The 22883-nt window shown below is 45.2% G+C and overlaps 1 protein-coding gene across 44 annotated transcripts in view; it reads right to left on the bottom strand.

Annotated features, from left to right (window-relative positions):
• FBRSL1 (fibrosin like 1) overlaps positions 1-22883 on the bottom strand; it is a 502421-nt gene that overhangs the window by 13167 nt on the left and 466371 nt on the right. For 7 of the 44 annotated variants that reach the window (XM_086856114.1, XM_086856116.1, XM_086856115.1 and 4 more), the window contains 7 exons: positions 13709-14105; positions 11868-12121; positions 7402-7889; positions 5232-5282; positions 4215-4310; positions 771-842; positions 174-203 (listed from right to left, as the gene is read on the bottom strand). In XM_086856114.1, the coding sequence (XP_086712240.1) occupies positions 174-203; positions 771-842; positions 4215-4310; positions 5232-5282; positions 7402-7889; positions 11868-12121; positions 13709-14105 (1388 nt within the window). Of the gene's footprint in view, positions 1-164; positions 204-770; positions 843-4214; positions 4311-5231; positions 5283-7401; positions 7890-11867; positions 12122-13708; positions 14106-22883 lie in introns of all 44 variants that reach the window. The other 37 variants (XM_086856136.1, XM_086856122.1, XM_086856130.1 and 34 more) reach the window with 13 other exon arrangements.

The following is a 22883-nucleotide window of genomic DNA, read 5'->3' as shown; positions in this document are numbered from 1 at the left end:
AGGATTCAGCCTAAATGTTATTAATCAGAAGTGGCAGAGAGCTAACTGACATTTAAGTTAAGGATGAGCATGAAATTTTCTACTGGACATGTTAAATTTCAAAAGCACATGCACAATATTCCAAGTGTCTGTGTATAAATATGTATATAAAATCCCCCACAAACCTTACTTACTCTTACTGGAGGCCTATAAGGGTCTGACACCTATGGAAAAAGCAGAAATGAAACAATCAGTCTTTCTAAAACTAGCCAATATACTGAAAGGCGGGGAACTTCCTTCCTCTGAACAAGTAAAAGCATTTAGAAAGTAATGTTCCAGAGAACATTCCCCTGTGACATGGGATACCTAAAAGGCTTAAAGAAGGCTTAAAACTTCTCTTTCATTCCTTGAACCAAACTCAGAAGAATTTTATGATAAACAAAGCAGCTTCATGCCAGCAACTGAACAGTGCCAGTGCTTTTCTGAACCTTGTAATTATTCTGAAATGGAGCGCATAAAACTACTCTCCAAGCAATACTTAGAGGAAAGACATTGAAAGGAGTTTCCTGCCCCATTTTTCTCTGACTTCTGAAAGAAACCAATACATCCTTTTGAATTCATGACTGGTGGAGATTACTCTCACCAGAAAAAGACAACTTCCCTCCTCATTGTATGTTCCCAGTCCAGAAGGCAAATTTTCTCACCAGTCTGCTCTCCTTTTATTATTAGCAATCACTGTGTTTACTGTAAACCCAGATAAGCTGAAAAGAAGTTTATATATTGTTGCCTACCCCTGGAGTCTTCTGCAGCAGTGTATGGTGGACTGTGCCTGGTCTACCTGCTACATCAATAGGGTTTGAAGTCTGAAAGACAAGAAGAGAGCATGAATAATACTGTATCACACCAGTGGTACATTTAACATCTCTATCTGATGTTAACAGCATTAATTAGTCCATGTTTGCACTGTGCTTTGAACACGCATATTGCTACATTAGTGCTAAATGTTATCTCTTACTGACAGCCAACAGCATTTAACCACCATGTCATTTATTATTATCGAGCAGCAGTACCAGTATTCCAGTAGCACCCCTCAGCCCCGCTGAGATCACACCCTGTTGTGCTGTGCATATGCATGGGAAGAGACAGTCCCTGCCCCCCAAGCTTATTCTTTAGACAAAACAGGCAGGAGGTAGGAGAGAGAATGAGAGAGGTAGCCTGACTCCCTCCATTTTCCAGGCAGCAACCAGCACAGCAGTCAGGAACAGAGTAACCTGAGCATCCCAGCCCCATATTCCACACACTGGACCATGGCCCCTCTGACTGGGGCCAGGTAACACAATGCCTGAACCAGCAACAGCCCATCTATTTGCTTCCACAAGGCAAAAATGAGAAACCTTAGAAGGTGCTTGTGGGTCTTTTATAGCTTTGCATTGTTTACCCCATCATTTTCCAGCAAGAATTAAACACCTCATTGAAGGAATCCCTGTTCCTCCTCCTCCGGATCCCACCTGTTGTCCTGTCCTAGATGATCCCCAAGAACTCGTTCATCTCCTCACCCCGGCATTCATCCATCTCCCACTCCCAGAGCAACTGCACCTGGTGCCTCCACACAGCTGAGTGCAGAGGGGTTAAACCTCATTCCCCAAGAGATCATTCCACTCATGTTTTAGGTCAAATTATAGCAGAATTCAAACAGTACAAGGCATGAGTACAACCCTGGGTGCGGGAGGGAAGGTAGATTTTAGTTTGTCTAAGGCTACACAAGTCCCAGACTCATTAGGAAGCGAATTCTTGTGCGTGTGTAGGTAAGTCAATGCACTCCCCAGGCAGATGGGAGCTCTCAGGGCATCTCTGACAGCTGAGGTAGATACAAGGTGGCAAATCAGTTACAGCTTTCATACAGGCAAGAGCTTCAAGATCACAACATGTTAATAGCATGGTGTCATCCTGTCCCTTTGTGCCCTGGAGAAAGACGTGAATGCTTCCTCCAGCAAAGTAAACGGAATACTTCTGACCTTTTCAAGTTCTTAGCTTGTGAGAAATGGCCTTCGGGAAACTCACTGAGAAATTTACCGTCAGCCTGGATTTATGTGCAGTGGACTCACGCACAGCTGTAGGCAAATGACATGGGAAGGGGAAAAACAAAACCAAGATCTGTGCTTTGGAAAGCAAGAAGTGCAGGAGTCAGAGTGCCAAAACCAAATCATCAGGTCTGTAGTGATTATGCAGGCTTTAGTCAAACAGCCTGGGAGGGAGAGACCATGGAAGAACGATGCAGTAACGATGACTGGAGTGGCTTTGCCTAGAGTTCAGCCCTGCCTTCTCTGGGAAACTGGAAAGCAATGTGCCAAAGCAGCAGATACATTTTTCAACCTATCCCTCTCTTTTTCAGATGTTAGATTGCATGTAAATACTGCACTGTGCAGAGATCAAATTATGTCAGTGATTAACCATGGCACCAGAGTGTGACCTTGCACTGCTTGAACTCAAGCTAGCAAATGTTGGATGTATCTAAAATGAATTAAAAGGTAGTTATAACAGCACTAGGAACTGCTTAAAAATGTAAAGGGTCTGTGCTCACTTTTTCTTTCTCTACTATGAAACTGCTCCTTGGCCTAATGGTATTTCACAGTGAGATCTGTGAAGCTCTGTAGTGAGGATGAAAAGCAGAAGGTGCCATGCCATGCCACGGCAGCAGCTCCTCATGAACAGGAATGTTATGGCAAAACAGCCCTGGCTGCATGTGAGCGAAATTTGTCCAATTCCACCTTATTCCTGTAGCTCCTTTTCTTGGAAAATCATGTTCACACCCTCACTACTCGGGGTCTGCAGGGACTCCCTGTCATCCCTTGCAAGAGTAACAACAATTAACACTGGCAGACAAACTCCATCAAGGGATGGCTGTGTTCTGTCCCTCTTGCTCCCTCTGCTTCCATGAACTGCTCCTTCTCTAGGCCTGCAGCCACCATCTCCAAAACTCTCTCTGAGCAAAGCCATTTTAGAGACTTTGCTATTTGTAATGTATCCCTAAAACAAAATAATGTCAAGGATTCAATGGGCACTGAGGAACTCCTCTGGCTTCCATTAATAGCATTAAGTTAAGGGGGAAGGTTGTAAAGGGCCTTATTTGCAGCAGTTGCTAATTACTGACTTCCACTGATGCCAGCAAGACTGCTGAGGGAAGCACATCCCTCAGACCTGCCTGGTGTGGGTATGGAAATCACCTTCCAAATGCCAACAGGAATGGCCTGGCTACAGTGCTGGTCCTTCAAGCCTTCTTACACAGTAGCAGAGTTCTATGGAAATGCAGTTCAAGATAAGGAATCTCTAAAATCACAGCACATAAGGAAGCTGAACATGTCACCTTGCAAATGGAGTACATGCTCCATTTTCAAACAAATGCTATATAGATACAATCTATTACGTCTTGTTTGAAGAGATTTAACAGTTTTGGTACATTTAAAAATAGTTAATAAAAAGAATATGTCTGTGAGGGAAAAAAAAAGCAGTGCACACCACAGAATTTGCCAAAAAATGGGGGTTATAATGGCAACATTTCCAAATGCCAATCAGTGGTAGTTGTAATGACATGTTACAGCTGCAGGGCACCTTTCAAACACATTATCTCAAAGAAGCTTGCAGGCATTAATCAACCCTTATAAAACCCACTGCAAGATAACTTTATAGATGAGGAAGCTGAGGAACAGAAGGTTTAAGCGACTTGCCCAAGGTCAAACAGTGTTGGAGCTGGGAATAAAAATTCAGCTCCTTCAAATTGCTCTACCCATTTCCAGCAGTCTCTCCCTATTGTTCCCACACTTGTGCAGTCAAATTCTCATTGTTTTTTTCTGGGAATAAACACAGTTTATCTTTTGCAATCTCAGACCATTAGATTTATAAAATGATTTGGGACTCATCGGTCTATTATAAGCTGTAAATATTTCAATCAAAATAATGCACTTCACTGTATGCTTCTCTTCCAGTTTCAGCAGACCTCCCAAGTGAACCACTACATCCTTTCCAAGGAAGGATCTGCAGTGCCAAGAGAAAATTTCTGCTGAAGTGTTGGCTGCTTTGTGCAGAGGATGCTCACAGTTCTGCGGGGCGATCCTTTCCAACCCTGTGCTGCACTTCTGCTATTCAAATCATGTGCTACAAAATCACCAGAGACGAGACTCTGAACACAGTTTCTCTCCCAGCAAAAGAACAAAGCCTTCAGAAGAAGAAGTTTGTACCTTCGGTTGAAATGCTCCCTGAAGTGACCCAAAGGGACCTGAATGTGGAAGCATGGGTGGCATTCCAGGCATTGCTGGAGGATAGGTTGGAAAGAACTACAAAAGAAAAAGAGATGCTTATGTCACAGGATGACTTGAACAATAATGGAGGTAGGTGCCAAACCTGGCACATACAAAAATAATACTGTGCTGAACAAGTGCCACAGTGAAAATACATGATAAATTTGCTTTCAAAATTTTTAAGAGCAAAGCCAAAACTTGAAAAATGCACTCATCTGATAAATTTTCTAGATAGTGCTGAATGAGTGTGCCTTTAAAAATTGTGGACTATTGCAGGAAGCACAGAGCATAATTTGAGGTTTATGTTCACTTTCCATTAACTTTGCATTTTTCTGCTGTTGCAAACAAATTGATCCTGTTTTGAAATGTGACCTGTTCTAATTTTTAAAGCAAAAGGAACCACAAGATGCTGCACTGCACTCTAACCACAGGCAACATGCACACCACCTTGTAGTCGTGTAGGCTGGGTGAAATTTTGCTTAGGCCTCTCCTGAGCACACACAGCAGTTTTACAAGTCCCAAAACATGTAGTTTTTTGTGCTTTGGAGCAGTGGGGAGCACCAGGAAGAAACCACCAGTCTGACTTACTCCTGTGACCTGAGCAAAACCTTGTGAAAGAGCCATGCACTCCGGGCTGCTGCACTGGGAGAAGCACCAGCTGCAAAGGTACTGCAATGACCACTGATTGAGCAATTCCTGCGCATTCCCTGCCATCCCAGGCACAGCGATACAGAGCCGCAGCAGCAAAAATGCAGGAGACAGAGAATTTAAAAAAATAAATTAAAAAAAAAAAAAAAAGCCCAAAGAAAAGTTGGTACCTTAAAAACATAAAAATCGAGACAGAAAAAGAGCTTTAGAAATGAATGGATCAAAACACTACTCATCAATTGAAAACAAGCAAAAGAAGAGCAAGCAGAACCATTAACAAAGGAACTGAGGAGGAAGATGAGCACTCACGTTGGAATGTCGAAAGTAAGGGTTGTCTAATTTGGGAGCGTACTTGTCAAACTGGAAAGAAAAGAGAAAAAAAAAAAAGGAAACAGGTGAGTTTGGTTTTGGCAGTAGCAGACACATCAGGATTTCAGCACAGACAAATAATCATGGCCCGTGTGTTAAGCGTTTAACAGAGCAGAACTGACTGGTTATTCCATACTCGCTCATCAGGGAGATGAGTGATTTCCCCAGGCTAACCCAGAGGAGCCCCCAGGCCATGCTGGGCACTGCCAAGGCTCACTGCAGAAGCCAGTCTCAGGCACTGCATGAACAGGCTCCTGCTCTGGGAAGAGAGCAGTCCTGATACTGCAGCACAGTGGAACACAGGGAAGTTCAGCTACAGCTCCCGATCTGGGATCTGCCCCTGGATTGCTGAACTAGATCACACACTAGCAAGTAAGAAACATTTTCCCATTAGACCCCAACATCTACTGTAGGGCAGCCAATACCAATTCCCAGTTTTCTGGGTTCCTGTAAGCACCAAAATTCTTTGGGAAAGGGCTGAATTACTTTAGATACATAAATCTCGATATATTCTCCCTCCCCTGAAAAAGGGAGAGTTCCCCAGAGAAAAGGTGACTGTAACCTTTTTCTATTCCAGCATGGGGTTTTAACACCTCCATGTGTGTAGTCTGTGCCCTGTTTGTCCCGTACCATCTTGGAAGCAAACCCAAAGTACACACACATTGCATTTCTGAACAATATGTACATTCTGCTGGGGAGGAGGGAACAGGGAAGAAGCCAGGGAAGGGAGCTGTAGGACCCCAGGGAAAGCTGCTTATTTGGCAAGTCAGCTGCTGTTTCACACTCCTCTATGTGCAGGAGAGTAGATTTGTAATTTCATTAATTACAGTTATTACTGGAGCCATGTCCCCTCCAGTGTAAATACCATAAATTACCAAACACATGCAGCTGTAATTTCAACACTCTTCTCTGGTGTTGGGATTAGCAGACCTGATCTAGTGGAATATAAGAAGATGTGAGTGAAATATAACAAAAGAGCCTTGCAAGTTGTTTTTGGTCTGAAGTCTGACATCAATGGGCACGGGTGGGAGGGGAGGGAGCTGTTCACAAGCTTGGGTATCACAGTTCTTAAATAACACAGTTGAGAAATGATTTGGGATTGTTTTACACAGACCAAACAAAGAAGGGAAGGTGTTTACACACAAGTACACTGAGCAAACACCTGGGGCTGGATTTTGGGTGGATGATATTGCTCTTAATTGTCTCGCTGCTAAGCAGATTACAACCCAAGAATGTCATTGAGCAGTCAGCAGTGGGAAAGAAAGTGGGAAACACTATGCTCCTTGAGTCCTTGGTAGTTCTTCCCAAAGACTGCTTTTGCTAGCCTTAAACAGGGTTGTTTCTACATTTTGGACACAGTGTGAAACTGAGAGGGGGAAAAAAGCTCAATCTTGTGCTTTCAATCTCACAAAGTAATTGCCAGAAATGGGGAGAGAGTGCTTTTTAAAGTACTGACAAAATCCATTTGTAGCAGATCCCTAACAATTTTGTAACAGCTGCAGCAGAGTCCCATTGTGTTACAAGCAAATTCAATGACCAAATGCTTATTACACGGCCAGGAGGATCCCTCCCAGCAGAACCAACCACACACAAATTAGTGCTTCTTGATATAATCAAGTAATAAAATGCCTAAATCAATACAGATCAGGTATTAGGAGGAAGGGGGACAGAACTGGTACGGGATGAGATGCTGCACTGTGGTGAGAGCTGTGGGTAAGCCAGCAGGACTGCCTTGCACCCAGCAGCTGTGGGGACAGTGGGTGGGGCTGGAAGCCACCCATCCTGTGGCATCCTGGTTGGTGTCTTCTGATGTGTCAAGGCAGCTGGCTCTGGCAACGGGGGAGTGGAAATACACAGCAGGACACATGAAAAGGAAAGTAAAGGGATTCTGGACTTGTCTTGTGGGTGCTGTATCTGCTCATGGGTAGCAGCACGGGGGACCAGGAGGCTTGGTGTGGGGACTCTGGGTGGAAAGGGGGTCCCTTTGGGAGTGCTGGCCTCCAGGTTGGAAGGGCAGGGACAGCACACCTGGCTGAAATGAAGAGGGCTGGGTTTTGTTTGACAAGAGTGGGTTAGGCTTTTTGACCAGAGATGCTCTACTTATCCTCACATTTTGGGCTGGGGTACGCACCATGGGAGGTGCAGAGGGCGGCATGAGCGGCGTCTGGGGCAAGCTGGATGGAAAAGGAGTGAATGTGTGCTGGTGGGTGTGTTGGTGCTGATGCGTGTGTTGGTGCTGGTGAAACTCCGCTCTCAGCAGCGGCACCGGGCCAAGTGAGGCAGCGGCCCGGTCCGAACTCTGAACCAAAAACCGGTTGTTCAGCTCTTGCCTGAGCAGTTCGTGATCTAGAGGAGAGAGAGAGAGAAAAAAAAAAGACACAGAGGCCCGTGGGCCTGTGAGTACCACAAAGACGGAGGAGAAAGAGTCAATATTCACCTGGCATTCCCTGTTTCTGCAGGTCATGCTGTGGTGGTTTTCTACGTGAGGACTCATTGGTGGAGGTAAGAGAGATGCCTGTGACAAAGTACCAATCAGAATCCCCGAATGAGGCTGGCAATACATGATTGGTTGGTTGAATGATATCAACAGGCTGGTATCTAAAGACAAGAGAGAACACCATGAGTCATCACAGCAGAAAACATCATCGGGGCTCGCACTCCGCCCGGCCCCGCCCGCCCGCCCGCGCCCGCCCGTCTCTGTCCTCCCCGGCACCTGCTGCCACCAGGTGTGTCTGGGACCCTGCCCCAGAGAGCCAGCATCACTCACCTCTGGGGTCACACCTCAGAGATCCAGCCTCACCTCTGGGATCACACCTCAGAGATCCAGCCTCACCTCTGGGGTCACACCTCAGAGATCCAGCCTCACCTCTGGGGTCACACCTCAGAGATCCAGCCTCACCTCTGGGGTCACACCTCAGAGATCCAGCCTCACCTCTGGGGTCACACCTCCCAGGCTCATGGGAGCTGCACTTTCCACCCCAGCGAGGAGCTGGGGGTGCCCTGGAGGCCAACAGCTCACTTTCAAATGAGCAGGACTGACCTTCATCCTCTGGGCGTGCGACAGTCAGAGGCACGCGCGCACACACACACACACACACAGAAATTGGTGTGTATGTACTTCACAGGTAAAATTTTGGTAAGATCTGCAGTGCAGTGAGGTACTTGTGGGTTTGGGTGGCTGGAAACTGCCTGCTTGGACATCCATCCCTGTGCCATCCCCTCATGCTCAGCCTCAGGATATGCATGCAATGGCCAGAAACATCTATCCTACAAATCAAGGCCCTTCTTTGCAGGAAGTTGGTTGTTTTTTTTTGAGATCTTAAATAGCAAGCAGTGCTTTCCTCAACTTGTAACAGGCTGTAATTCTTGTTTTTTGTCATTGCCTCCAGGCTTTTCTCCTCTGAGAAAATACCGAGGAGGAATCAGTGGGACGAGGACAAACATTGAAGTGGCTCAAGATCTCATCAAGGTTGCAATGGCTGCTGAAACAAAATGTTCCACCATATGACGTGGCCTCTTCTCAGCATCTTCCTCTGGAGTAACAACTTGCATTGAATGTGAATGTGGTTCAGGGCAGGGGAAGACACCAGTGCTTTAGAAATGATGTCACTGATGACAATAAGGACCAATGTCCACTTCTCCAAAATGTCTGTTGGTATAACAATTAAACCTATCTGTGGCTGTGCCTAAGAACCTCAAACAGGGATTAGCATCCAACATGTTATGTATTTTTTAAACCAAGACCAACCCGTGTCCCTAGCTGTGGATGACACACACCCAGTCCTGACTGATCTACTTGCTTCTGAATTGACACTTTCTTTCACTGTAACAACCCCTTTAAACTACAGCTCTGAATATAAAGGGGCAAAAGAACACCTGCACTTTAAAGTTTTATTTCACGTTCTGCAGGGATTTCTTTCACTTCAGTTTTTTACAGTAACGTTAGAAATGTCTAAATCAATCACCTTCTGAAGTGACATGTCTAAGATCTTTAAAAACAGGCACTCTGATGGAGAACTTCAAGGTCTCTACTACCACTTAGAAGTCTACAATTGAAAGTCACATTTGAAAGCAAATTTTGGGTGCCTAAGCCATTTGCTTTTCAGTAATAAATGTACTGCTAAGAGTAGGTACTGTGTACTGCTACAATTCATATAATAATTAATACAAAATCAGAAAGTATATATATTTGTGATACTGAAGCCTAAGGCACTGGAGCAGAAGACTCTATAATGGGTTCTCCTTGGATTGAGCAAATAAGAAAAAAACTATAGGCTAAAAGCACTTAGGTCCAAAACCTAACCTCTTTAGAGAATATGAGCATGATTTTATATGTGTGTATGTGTTTATGCTTTTAAATATGGCATGACTTAAAGAAACTGGATCCTTCTGTTAGCATCAAGATAATCCACTTTTCTGGAGGGAGAGATAAAAGCAAGTTGGCAGTTGTGAGTGCTCTGATATCCAATTTCTTTAAGAGACTGGAAGTCAGACTGATTTGCAGCTGGCTCCAGCCCATAGCCCTCTACCACAACTTTGGCCTCCTTCAGGAAAAGCAAAGGCCTGGAGATGCTTGGAGAAGCTGTGTGGCACTTGGAAGGGCAGCTGTAAGGATGGAATTGCACAGGAATAGCCCAGCTCTGTGAGGGGTTCTGAGCAATGTCTGGATCAGAGCTCAGCTCTGGTACCTGCCAGTGATGTCAGGTACAGTCACACAATAAACAGGAGCAGGGTGCCTGAGCAGCCCTTGGGACCTGCAAACACTGAACTGTGCACACACCAGCTGGGCATGGCACGGAAAGGTCACTCCTGCTCATGGTGCCATCACATTTAGACACAAACCACTCTTTCCTCTGTGTATCCTACACCAGGGCAGCCCCTGAGCAGATGGCAGAAGCCCAACAAGGGTTGCTCCTAAGTTACTTGTATTACCTTCAGGTTTCAAAAGGAAGAAATGCCATCAGAAGCGCATTCTTGTCTCAGTCTTCAGGGCTGCTCAGCAATATTGTTTGCTTTTAAGGAAGTTTTATGTGAATGACAACAGAAGCTCCTGGCTCTGCAGCACTCTGTATTGATTTTATGATGTGCCACTTTGCAGGCATTTCATACAGTGCAGACAAGAGGCATTTCACTGTCTGCAGGGTTAGACACCCAGACCTTTCCCTCCACTAACTTAGGCTGCTCATACTGAAATTGCAGGAGAAATCCTTTTAGTAGGAGCAAGACTGTTTCTGTTTCCTGGCAAGCTGCTGAATGTGAATAGGTCACTTGATCTTGCATCTCCTGAAGTTAATGGTGAAAACATACTTGCTTTCAGTGTCTGCAATATCATGCTTTTAGTGAGAGCTTTGCTATTTCCTTTCACTTTGCTTTTAAAGTCTCCATCACAGTAGTCCTTCCTTAAACAGGGGAAGCAATGAATAGGTCTCCCACAGCGCTGCCAACATCTTCCCAGCCATGTGGTTGAAATTCTAGATGGTGCCAGGGCCTGTGACAGCTGCCAGCTTTGGCCTATGTGGTCCTGTCTCTGGCAGGGAACCCACACCACTTTTGTCTATCATCGTTCTCAGAGCTCACTTTGGACCAATTCGTACTTTCTCTTTTCACTTAAAGGAGCAGTAATAAATAACGAGACATTATTTTGCTCCTGGAAGCAAAAAAGAGGGATAGAAGACCATCAGATTTTTCCACAGCAAATCTGTCATTTCCTTATTCCTTTAACTGACTTCATAGGAAACGGAGAGTGTGTTTTTTGCAGAATGCTTGTCCTGTTTAATCCCTGCTGAGTTAGTTGTGGAGTCAAATGCCAGATCAAAAGGAGGCCCCAACAAGTGAAAGTTGCAGGAAAGTCTCCAGCTGCCAGGGTCTCTTCCAGGGACAGCTGTAGGCTAATGGATAAGCTATAAACAGGGCATTTAGGGCAGAAGTGACAATAGAATGGGGGCCAGGGTGAACAAAGGAAACTTTTTAAAAGGATGCAAAGACAGTGAGAGCAGAACAGCAGAGCTTGTCAGCTGAGCTGTCTCCGACTCAGACTGAAAGGCCTCAGAGCCATGGGCACAGAGCAGTTGTGCTGCAGCAGGCAGAGGATCCTGCTCTGCCAGCAGGATGTGCTGCTGGTCGAAGGATCAGGCAAGGGATTCAGTGAGATTCAAGTGCTCAGTTACAACAATTGTAGGAACAGTATTTTTTCATCAGTTCTAACAGCAGTAGCTTTCTTTGAAGAGGGGAGAGAGAAGGGGAGAATGGCAAACTGTACATCACTCCTCTGTTAATCTAAAACGTGTCTGAGGACTGTGGAATGCCACACTCATGCCCTGAACAGGATATTTTTGGTTTTTCTGAAGCATTTGTTTTGAAGACTTCCTATAGGAAGCTGCAGTGATGTGTCTACAATCTCTCATCTGGTAAAGCACATCAAGGTCTCCTCCTACCTGCTTCATCAGCACTGTCACAGTTCCAGCACACACTGAGGGGTCTGTGTCAAGGTATTTCACCTGCCCACCAGCCAGCCCATCTCTCAACACCCTCCAGTGCATGCACAGCCGATTAGCCCTGGCAGAAGAAGGGACCTACCTGCAGGGTGCCCTGGTATCACGAGGCTGTTGGTGGGTAACGCTGGTGGAGGTGGCAGCGTGGGTGGGGTGGCGAACATGGCCGGATGGTGCTGGTGTTGGGTCTGCGATCTGAGAGAGAAGTGCGAGGTAGCAAGATTGGAGATGGAGAGGGGCAGAGCTGGGCCGGAGGAATGGTGTGGCGGAATCTGGGGAGACAGGGGCAGGTGTTTCGGGAGGCTGATGCTCGTTGCGCTGCTAGCACTGCTGCTCCGGCTGCAGAGAGAAAGACATGGGGGGGATGGGAGAGAGACAGAGACAGAAGGAGTGTGTTACAATACAGGACTGAAACAGTGCAAGAAATACGCTACCAGAAACAACACAACTGTGGAACATTGATCTCCCCAGGCTTATGCTTTTACTTGTCTTAATGGCAGCGGAGACAGTTAACGAATCTTAATGAAGGTCTCCAACAGGGCAGAACGGGCCTTGGGCTCTCTGGAGGGACATTTCCTCCAGTGCTACAACCCTCAGAGCTATCTCTGAGTACTGATGAAGGCCACAGAGGCAGCTGGATTTTATGGAGCACCTTTATGGAGCCTCTGAATGACCTTGCAGTGTCCATGTGGATCCCTGTGACCGGAGGACACAGTGACACCAATTCTTTCTTCTGTTGCTCTGGGTGTGCAGAGCTGCACAGCATGAGTGACTGGGACTCTGCTGGATCTGCTGCACATGTGCTGTGCAGTTGTAGTCACACAAGCATGCAAATGCACACCATGTTAATCATTTTCCTCATACTAATTTGTATTTTATGTCTTCTTCTATTATTATTACTCTATTGCAAGTGATCTAAGTTTTGTGGGCTGAAACACACTATCACCGCAGTTATTAGTCGTGTAATTCCCACAATACTGAATATCTGTTGCAAGCTAAACCTCAGAGAGATCTTGAATAGTTTGAAAGATATTATTCACCTTTTATACTATGGTGGCATTTACAAGGTAAAACCACAACAGAGCTTAAGTATGCAGGACACTATGAAATACACATTAATGGCAGCTCTCTGTATTCATATTCTGACCTTTGTGCAGTCAAATATTATGCTTTAAATCAGTTTTCTCATCTTGTTTAAACTAGCCTAGCTCTTGCTTGGGAGGCAAGGCATGTTTTCTGTACTAGCAAAAAGACTATACAGGTTCCAGTTGACTGACTGAACTCTTTTCTCTAGAAACATTTTATCCATACCATTTTCACACGCCCTCCTAACTGGATGGAGGCAATTTAAACAGCAGAGCTAAGCCTCCTGCAAGATCTGAACATGTCAGATTGAAGCAGATTTATCAGCCCACATTGGAGCCCTGGTCTCAGGGACACAGCCTTTTCCAATACAGATCACAGGATATTATGAGTTGGAAAGGACCCACAAGGATCAGAGGCCAAGACAGATATTCCTCATTTAATGCTGGTGAGCCAAAAAATCTGACAACCGTGAGCAATGGAAGTATTTCTGAATATGGAACAAAGGCGTTGCTCAAACTCGAACCACCTTAAATTTCTAAGTCAAGAGCTAGCCAGCTCAGACAAGACCATGCAAAATTTTACTTGAAACTGGACTGAAAGGAACACGTGCCTTTCTCCCAGAAGGTGTGAATTTATCACCTCATTTATCATGTTTCAAATGCACTGATCTACCACAGCTGGAAAAACCACCCTGCAGTCAGATCCTGAAGTCCAATATCCAAAGCATGGACCATCTCACCCAGATGAGTGCTCGCCTTGCCTCCCAGCAATTTCTACCTCCTTGAAGCAAGCTTTAGCTCTGCAGCAGCCTGAAGATGACATGAGCATCCCTTCCCCTACCTGATATTATTGAGTCCGTTGTGGGCCACCTGGTGATGCACTTGGTAGTTGAGAGGCGGAGGGATGTGGCTCGGAGGCTGGCTCCGAAGGTCAGGGATTAACTGCGGCTGCGACTGCGGCCGAGGTTGAGGTTGTGACTGCGGCCGAGGCTGCGGCTGAGGCGTGAGCCTGGGTGGTGCTGGTGCTGAAATCACTGGCTCCTTCTTCAGCAGTGGGCTTGCTCTGGCACTTGACGTGGGCGCTGAGGAAGTCGAAGTCACAACGGCAGCGACTGGCTGGGGGCTGGGGATGGGCAGGGCGAAGGGCACGTCGGTGCTCAGCTCCCGGCTCCGCTCTAGCCCAGACACCTTGGGGACATTGGCTGCTTTCGCTTCTGGCTTGTCATTCAAGGTGGGACCTTATGGAGCAACAAGAAAAAGAACAAAGCACATGCTGAGAGGTCTGTGATTCTTTCTCTGCTTGGTAAACGTATGCCTGGGAAAAAACAAGTCATGTTTCAGCTCGTGGGAGCGCCGTGGGAGCACTGCTGCGACAAGATGGATGTGTGTTTGAGTCTGTCCTTCCGCTGTCCTTGACTGGGCAGTCCACAGTGCTTTTAGCATGTGTGCAAGAGACTTAGCTGTCATTAAATGAACGCGTACTACAGAGAACACACAGCTTTGTAACTTCTTCAGGGGCCCAAGGTTATGTACAATTGGAGTGTGAACATGTCTCAAGTTACTGCCTCAGTATTTCCTGCTCAATATAAGTTTCATGTTCATGAAACACAGGCTGAGACACATCACTAAGACATTTCATTTTCTCAATGCCCTTTCAAGGTAACCCACATCGGATTTAAGCTCAACTCCAGCTACAATGCACCATGACCCAAGCATCAATCCTTAATGATAACCCTACCTGTCTTCTAGGATGGACACTGCCTGGGATCTCTGTAGCAAAGGACGGGACAGCTCACTCTGCAGAGAAGCTGCTGTCCCCTGGCCACACACTTGTGTGGAAGAACAAAACAGAGAATGCTGGAAAAATCCAGTCAGAGGTTCAGTGGGCACCCAAATGTAGTCCTGCTCACCTTAATCAGTGCAAACATCTGTATGCTCAGCCTGCTGAAACTAACAGGAATGCTGCACCCTTGCAAAATGCACCTACAGAGGGAATTCCATATGGAATTACTCCTTTTGTGGTGCCAAAACCGGCCATTTTTCATAATTAAGCTAAACAAAGCATCCCAAAGAGTTAAAAGGCTGGAAAGGAAAAAGGGAGGAAAGAAGAGATATTTCAGCTCAAGCAGTATCCGAAAGGTTGAATACAACTGAAAAGACCAACATGAAAGCAATTCAACTCCCACTCTAACTCCCTTTTCACCCTGATCTGTGTATCCTTGAGTGCACACATACCCACAATTACAAGAAAAGCTCTTCATAGGCTACAAGACCCAAGCTTGCTGGTGTGCTCCACGTGCACACAGCCCACTGTGCACACACAGCACCTCTGACTTTTAGGAGACACACTTTTGTTGCCCACCAAAACGTGCTGGGGGCTGCCTGCATTTCACTGCCTTGCAGACACGCAGGAGATGCTACCTACACTCATTAACATGCTCCCAACACCCTCACAAACAAATTCCACCTTTGAAATTCTCCCATATCATCAAAGGACTGAGCCAGTTCCTGAGGTAGGAGGGTGTGGAAATAACACACAACACACCCCGTGAGCTAATTCTGGCCGTGCAGACGCTCTGACCAGCGTTTGAGAACCAGCCCATGCGAGGCCAGAGCCCCCACTGCCACTTCCATAGCCTGAGTGCCACCGTGCTGGCATCAGATGGGAGGAGGACAGTGATGAATCAGAGCCTGCAGCACACCAGCTCATGTTCAGTACCCAGAAAGCCCACATGGTGATGGTATCTCCTTCCTGGAGATAAAAGGCAGCTTCCCACACTGCTTCTGGCCCCATTTCCCTCATCCATCCATCAGTCAGCTCATCACTGTACATGCACAAATTCAGAATGTGAGAAGAGGATGAATGGAAACATATGAACCATATTTATCAGCTGAAAATGTCTTGAGGTCTTGGGGCCTCAAACCCACAAGTAACAGGAACAGAACCCTTTCCAAACACCAGTGTTTTGGCTGGCAGCAAGCACTATCAACACTGCACTTTCCAGCACCTTATATATCTTTACAGGTTTGACACAATGTCTGGAGATCCTAAATTACTCCCTACAATAAATATAAGCCTCTCATTTCAGTGAATTTCTTTATCAAGTATGAATTCATGGATCACAGGTAACCTGGTTGTGAGGTGTAGCTAGACTTGGTTCCAATGCTATTTAGAATTTATTTTTAAAGTCAAATTCTCAATGCTCTTGCACATCATTATTTTTTATAGTGCCACCTATGCTTGTAAATTTTCCTCAGATTTTACTGCTAACAGTTGAAAAATTGTCATTGCCTAGTCAAGCCAGGGCTCCCCACACTGCCTTTTGGAGCAAGTGGTTAGCAGCTGTAGATTCCACTACTTTTCAGGAGCTACCCATTAAAAGCAATTGGGTTTCATTCCTGAGCATAGGTTTCCTCAGAGCCCATTAGCTCTTTGCATCCAACAGGCCTCCTCCTACAGAGTTAAACTTCATATTGTGTAATTATAGGCAATGTAGACTAATGGTGTATATTCAAAACACACTGGCACCACAAAAGTTAGTTGAGTAAAAAGTCAATTAGATCCAAAACAAATCAATAAAGTCCCACATTAAAAGCAGCTGTTTGACCAGTTTTATGTGCAGCTATTGATTCCCTGTGGTTTCAGCATTAGTTCTCATTTGCAATTTTCTCAAAGCAAAAGCTCAGGCTCCCTTGCTGACTGAATTGACCAGCCAAGCCTGGTTGTATTAGTTAGTACTAGGGGTACATGACTAATTCCTGCTGCCAATTTCCATCTCTCAGGATGCAGTACTGCAATGTTTTTGCATTTCATTCTCGACAGCAATGAAAATATCCACATGCCAGTTTCCCCCTCACCAGAAAAGCTACAGGCATGAGTGGGAGTATCTTCTCTCCTTTTGCAGCCATGCTGCACAAAAGCAGAAGCACTGAGAAGATAAAGATATGATATAAATTCATGGCCAAGTGGGGAAAAACATCTGAGAGAGCAGTCCCCAAGCCTTCTCAGCCACCACAGAGGAAGGGAACAATCCTGGTGTTTGGTGCCTTTGTCATTTCTCCTTCTGATGGCTGCAATACACACATGGAAGTCTCTGAGCTATCTTTCCTGAAATCCCTCAGAAAGTTAATCTTAATGATTTTAATGAGGGATGCTGCCCATTTTGATCAGGATGTAGTTTCTGTGCAGGATGCTTGAATATCCCTCCTAAGAGAACTACACCCCTTTGTGCCCAAGCTCTGACCAGACTGACTGCTGCTCACATATGGAAATATCCCAAGGAAAACAACCAAATATTCCCTTTTGTGCAAGCTGGATCAGGTTGCATTGAGATCCATTCAGAAATTTCTGTTCTTGGGCTGCTAATCCAGCCCTCCTGAGCAGATGGACCCATGGAGCTGAGCACAACTGCCCCAACAAAAACACAGACCCACCCGACCACAGCACAACGTTCTAGAGGCAAAAATGTGTTTATTTTTACCAAGTCCTAGAGTAATTTTCATGCTTAATGATAACAGGCTGAGCCAATTTGCCTAAGACTTGACAGTCAGCTCCAATAATTCAACCTTAATTAAACCTGAACGCATGTCAGTTCAGCTTGTCCCTTCACAGGAAATCTGACATTTGTAATGATTCATGTTCCAGCCATGCTACAGGAAGGCTGGATCACATCTGCCACTCTCTACCGTGCAGAGCGCTACCCCTTTTGAGCATGCCAACTTTTGTTTATTTTCTAACCAAACACCTTGGACTTCTTCCATTGAGAGGTTTTCTTAAATGAACAGACAGTGGAACATGTCTTGATCTCACAGGGATGAATGACGACTGAGTGTGAGAGACAGGGAAGAAAAGGCTGAAACTGCTCTAACAAGAAAAAAACTCCAACAACCTGGGATTAGTAATTCTTGCCTCCCTGAACGACTAATTTGTTCATTTGGAGTGTTGCAAAATGCTAACCTCCCTACATCTTGGGCTACATCCAATTCCAACTCCAACAGGTAAAGAAGAAAACAATTTTAAAAGCACAGAGAGCTTTAGCTCCTGCTGTGTAAATCTGTAGAAACTGGAGGTGAAGTTTAAGGGAAACCTCGAAGTCAACAACAGCTTCAATTACTGTATAAAGTGTGCTTCAGGAGGGGTTGCCCAAAACTGAGGGACCATCAGCCAAGACCCCATCTCAAAGTTTCCTGAATTCTGAGTCTGTGAGTGGAGTAATCGTGCACTGCCCATCCCCAAGGCTGCCCAGGGTGACATGCCTGCCAGTGTGTAACTACACAGCACTGCAGGCTAAGCACAATACAGAAAGTCCCAGACACAAATTAAACCTTTCTGTTACAGGAATTTGCTTTCAGGCTGATTAAGAGTAGCTCAAGTGCAAGGGATTAAACATGTAAAGGCTGCTTTGAGAACTCCAATAAGCAGTTACTGTGTTATACAAACAGTACTTAGGGCAACAGCAGTTCCAGCCCTGCCTCTTGCTCTTTGCAAGCTGCTGGTTGCTGCTGAAAGGGGACTGTCAACACACGTACAATGTGATTGGAAATAATCTAATCTTGCTTGCACGCCTTTCCTTTGTCTCTTGAAAAAAAGGAAAGTGGAGTCATTCAGACGTCTTTCTGCAGCCTCCCTCTGCAGTCTCCCTTGTTGCATTCAAACAGCAAGGGTGATGGGGTGATGCTAGAAAGAAATTCCTCTCCTACATCCATCAATGACATCTTTACCAATGGCAGTTTCCCAAGAAACACAACAACCACCATCTGTAGCCCATCTATCCACCCTGTACATATCCTTGTAAACAGACACAGGCCAGACTGGCTGTGGTGAACCTTGCTCCATATTCCAGCAAGAAACGCTACAAAAGCACCACCACAGGAATTATACATGGCAAGAAGCAGAGGATTTCAGAGCCAGTTGATGAGTCCCAGAGAAGAGTTTTGAAGAATCAGCAAGGGGAATGAGTAAAGAAGAGCAGGACTTTACAGGAGTAGGTCAAAACAAAGAAATGACTAAATGAACCTCAGCAAACATTTTGTGTTTTTTTTTTTAAATTTTATTTTAAATTGAACTTCTAGGCTGCTGCATAATGTATTGTGGATATGGAACATATCATAAGCACAAGACAGAATAAAGCATTTTGTGTTGACAGCGATAACACTGATGCTGGTAGAGTGCTTACAAGTGAAAATCAATATTTAAGTGCTAATTCTTTATCCCTAGATGGCTTTTGCTTTTATATAAATGGCTTTTTTATTGCATTTTAGGAGAGTAGCACTACTTAAGACTTTAAGCAATTAGGCTGTTTGCAAAGGTAAGGCAAGCAGAGCTACAGCACAGAAGCTCCCCAACAAAGGGGGCACAGAGATCCTCCACCTATTTTAATGCAAATCAGCTCAAGATAAGACATAAAGACGTGGGACTTGCACATAAAACTACTGTCTGGAAGGGTCCATGGTGTGCAACACGACAATTTTTAACACTACTGAGAAGCAAAGGCCAGGTTTCCATCATGACAGCAGTACTAAACATTAGGCTGTGCCAAAACAGTGTTCTCCTGTGCCATGGGCTCCTCTGAACATCATGGGCTCCTGGTGGATTTCCCACAAAAAATGACAGTGTTTTCTCACAGAGAACAGTAAATGAGTGTGAGCACAAACCCTTGTGCCTGGCTCTGACCCCGTGTGCAGAGGAGCTGGCCTTTGTTCCTGGTGTGGCTCCCACAGCCCCATTCCCAAGACCAAGTGGGAAGCAGCTTCCCAGCCCGGTCTGGATTCATCCCCTATCACTCAGTTCATTTGCACAGAGCTGTCTGTCAAGTCACATCGCCCCGCCGCAATCTGAAACACCCTCCCAACAGCTGCCACTATCAATTACTCTCCCAGGCAGCCCTGACTATCAGGAAGAGAACTGGAGCGAGCACTTGCCAGTTTTAATAAACTGTGTTGCCCAAGTCATTTAACCTGCTAGATTGCTGTGTGCTGGGGCTGTAACAAGCCTTCAGCTTTTCAACCTAGAAGAAAGCAACAGTGGCAAAAAGCTGTCAGCTTGGTCCTCAGAATTAACTTCCAAGGGTGTCTTCCCCTACCCTCCCTCCCAAAGCGCCCAAATTTAAAAAGTGAAATATCTTCAAGTCATTTTCATAGTGTCACGACAAGGAAAGCAGCTCTCGTTTTTATCACAGAGCCAAGAAGGGAGGGCTGAGGTGCTCCAGGATTTCCACGTCAGGGGAACCCTGGGGCAGAGAGCTCCTCTCTCCTGCAGCCACACAGACACATCCCATGGGCACTCCCCAGAGCCAGCTCTGCCAGCTATGGGTCACCACCACCCCAATAATGCTGATGCCACCCAAGCTCCAGGTTACCCCAAGCACTCTCAGTATGATTAAAGTTTCTCCCCCAATCAAAAACTCAAGCATGGCAAATTTACATTTACTTTGATCCTTCCAGAACGGGCAGGAAAGATTTCTTAAAGAAATACCTATTTAAAATGAAAATGCTTCCATTCAGATTGGTGTTTTCAGTCTGCAGCTCACATATATACCAAGATGTTTGTGAATGTTAATCAATAAGAAAAGCTCTGTCATCACTAGGATTAATTTGAATATGGGATTCTGTTGCCCATCACGAAGCTTACTGGACTCTAGAAATCAAAAAGAAAATTCAAATACACTACACTGCATGTTTTCCTCAGGCAGCTCTGTAGATAAGAGCCTTTGTTGAGAAAGCTTGAAGCACAGAAAGGTTTCCCCCACTCCTGCAGAAACTGAGGAGCAACTGCAATAAGATCTATGGACTTGATGCCTATTTGCTGCTCTATGGTTCTCTAATGGGATGTTTTATTCCTAGAGATTTGGGAGCTTTCCATGCTCTATCGAGGCATGTTAGCTGTAAGCATGCATGATGACACACCAAAGCTGCAGGAGCTGAATGAAAATGGGTGCCAAACACAGGGATTGGGGCCACAGCATAAAGAAGAAGGATCACCATTCAAATCCCCCCCAAAGTAAGTCACACTGCATTTTCCTAGCAATGCTGCTTCTGGCAATATCTCAATGCAAAGCTGGAACTGGATTTGCAGCTAAATCACCTACTGTGGATGCTGGCGTTGTAATGAGATTGAAAGTTTCATACAGGCTTTTTAATCCAGGGCTATAATGCTGGATCAAATGGGTTAAATCTCTTCAGCACTGCCCCTAAGCAGATGCTGAATGCATACAAACCAGTGACATAGGAGACACTCTACTTCCCTGGCCAGAAAACATTACTAAAGCTTCTTGTAGTCGTGTACTAAAGGTGTGTTTGTCTTGTTCTGTTTTTTAATGTGTGATGGCCTCTTGTACACCTGATCTGAATGACAGACAAGCAACAAGGTAAAAAAGTTATTTAGAAAGAAAGACACTCCCCCAGTATGAAAGCAAGCAAGCACACATCCTCAACTCCAGCTGTAAGCTTTTGAACAGACAGAACTGTTATAAACCAAGGAATTTTTTTATTTTAATTAGGCAAACAAGGGAAAATAATAAACCACTAACTACTACATTACCAGAGAAAATGTACTACTTTTGCTGTTTGAAATCCATATTGATTCCCATCTAGCCTGTGAGTGAGTTATTAATCACTCCAATTAAATCATGAACACAGGTCTTTACACTGAAATTGAACCCCCACCAATAGATCAATAACTCAAACCTCCAAGAGCAATTACTGCTCAGCATAATAGAGCAGCTTGTTACACAGAGCTCCATGCAGACCACAATTCTCTCTGTCATATCCTTCACAAGCAGTGCAAACAAACTGGGAAAAGAAAGATTTTATAACTATTATTTTCAAAATAAACAGACATCTGCTTAGAGTTACCTAATCTCTCACATCACAGAGTCAGATCTGCCAAGGTCACATTGGAGACATGATTACATTTTTTCACAATTTGTTATTCTAGCAAAGCCCTGATAAGATTGAACTATTGAAGTTCACACTCTGGTTTAATTTCAAGAGGTTAAATGCCAAATCCTTTTCTTATTGCTACAAGGAAGGGATCTGCCAGGCTGCATAATACCCTGTGTGGGCTAAGACAACAATTTTGTTTCATCTGCACAGTCTTATGAAGGTTTTGATTCTTTTTTTTAAATGACATCAGAGCTCCAAACTCCCAAAGAATGATTTAAAGTAAAATCAGAAAGTGAGACTGTTCCGGAGGAGCGTGAATGACCTTTCGGATCTTCCAGCCTGGAGAAGTTAAGTCAACGTCTGGCTGAGAAAGCACACTTGCTAACCAAAACCAGAAAAAGGCAAGAAAGAACATTCTGAAACACCAGATCATCTCTGCTGGGAACAGATGATCGCCCTAACCAGCCAAGCATATGCAGGGTCACAGAAATCCCCACCTCTGCCTTGGAAGGCAACTGATGCCTGTCCTGATGGAAGGAAAGAACTGTCCACTCTCAGACTCTTGGCTCTCCATCCTTTCCAGGTGAGAGATGTTTTTCTGAGCATCCATTTTTCTGACAGGCTGGCCCCTTCCCACAGCCCTGGAGCCCAATCCATCATCCTTCATTAGGGGAGCTATTGGCAGCCAATTAAGTGGTGATGGACCCACACCACAGAGCTAATCAAGTTCATACATTACCCTTCAGCCTGTGTGCACTGGCTCCTGCCTACCTACTTCCCCTTGCTGCTGGCCTGGAAAAATGGCACAAGGTCAGGCAGCACAAGAAAAGCAGCAGGCAGAGGGGCAATGTTACTGCTGGGGTCTCACCATGACTTCCCACCACCAGACAGCTTTTACTAAAGGAAGGCAGGGAGATGATCTATTCCCCACTCCAGCAGAGGCAGAAAGAGCCCCAAGAAACCAGTTTTCTTCCTCCCTAAAGGGCAGCAAACAGACCTGTTTAGAAACAGTCTCAGTAACTTGAGTGAGGTCCATGATGTTATGGAGCTGTGAGACTGCAAAGTTGTGCTGCAAGGTGACAGAGTCTCTGCACAGCAGGAACCCAGAGGAGTGACCAACCATGTACAAATCA

Source organism: Cyanistes caeruleus, chromosome 18, assembly GCF_971803275.1.
Source record: "Cyanistes caeruleus chromosome 18, bCyaCae1.hap1.1, whole genome shotgun sequence".
Classification (NCBI taxonomy): Eukaryota; Metazoa; Chordata; class Aves; order Passeriformes; family Paridae; genus Cyanistes; species Cyanistes caeruleus.
This window is presented reverse-complemented; position numbering and strand designations above follow the sequence as displayed.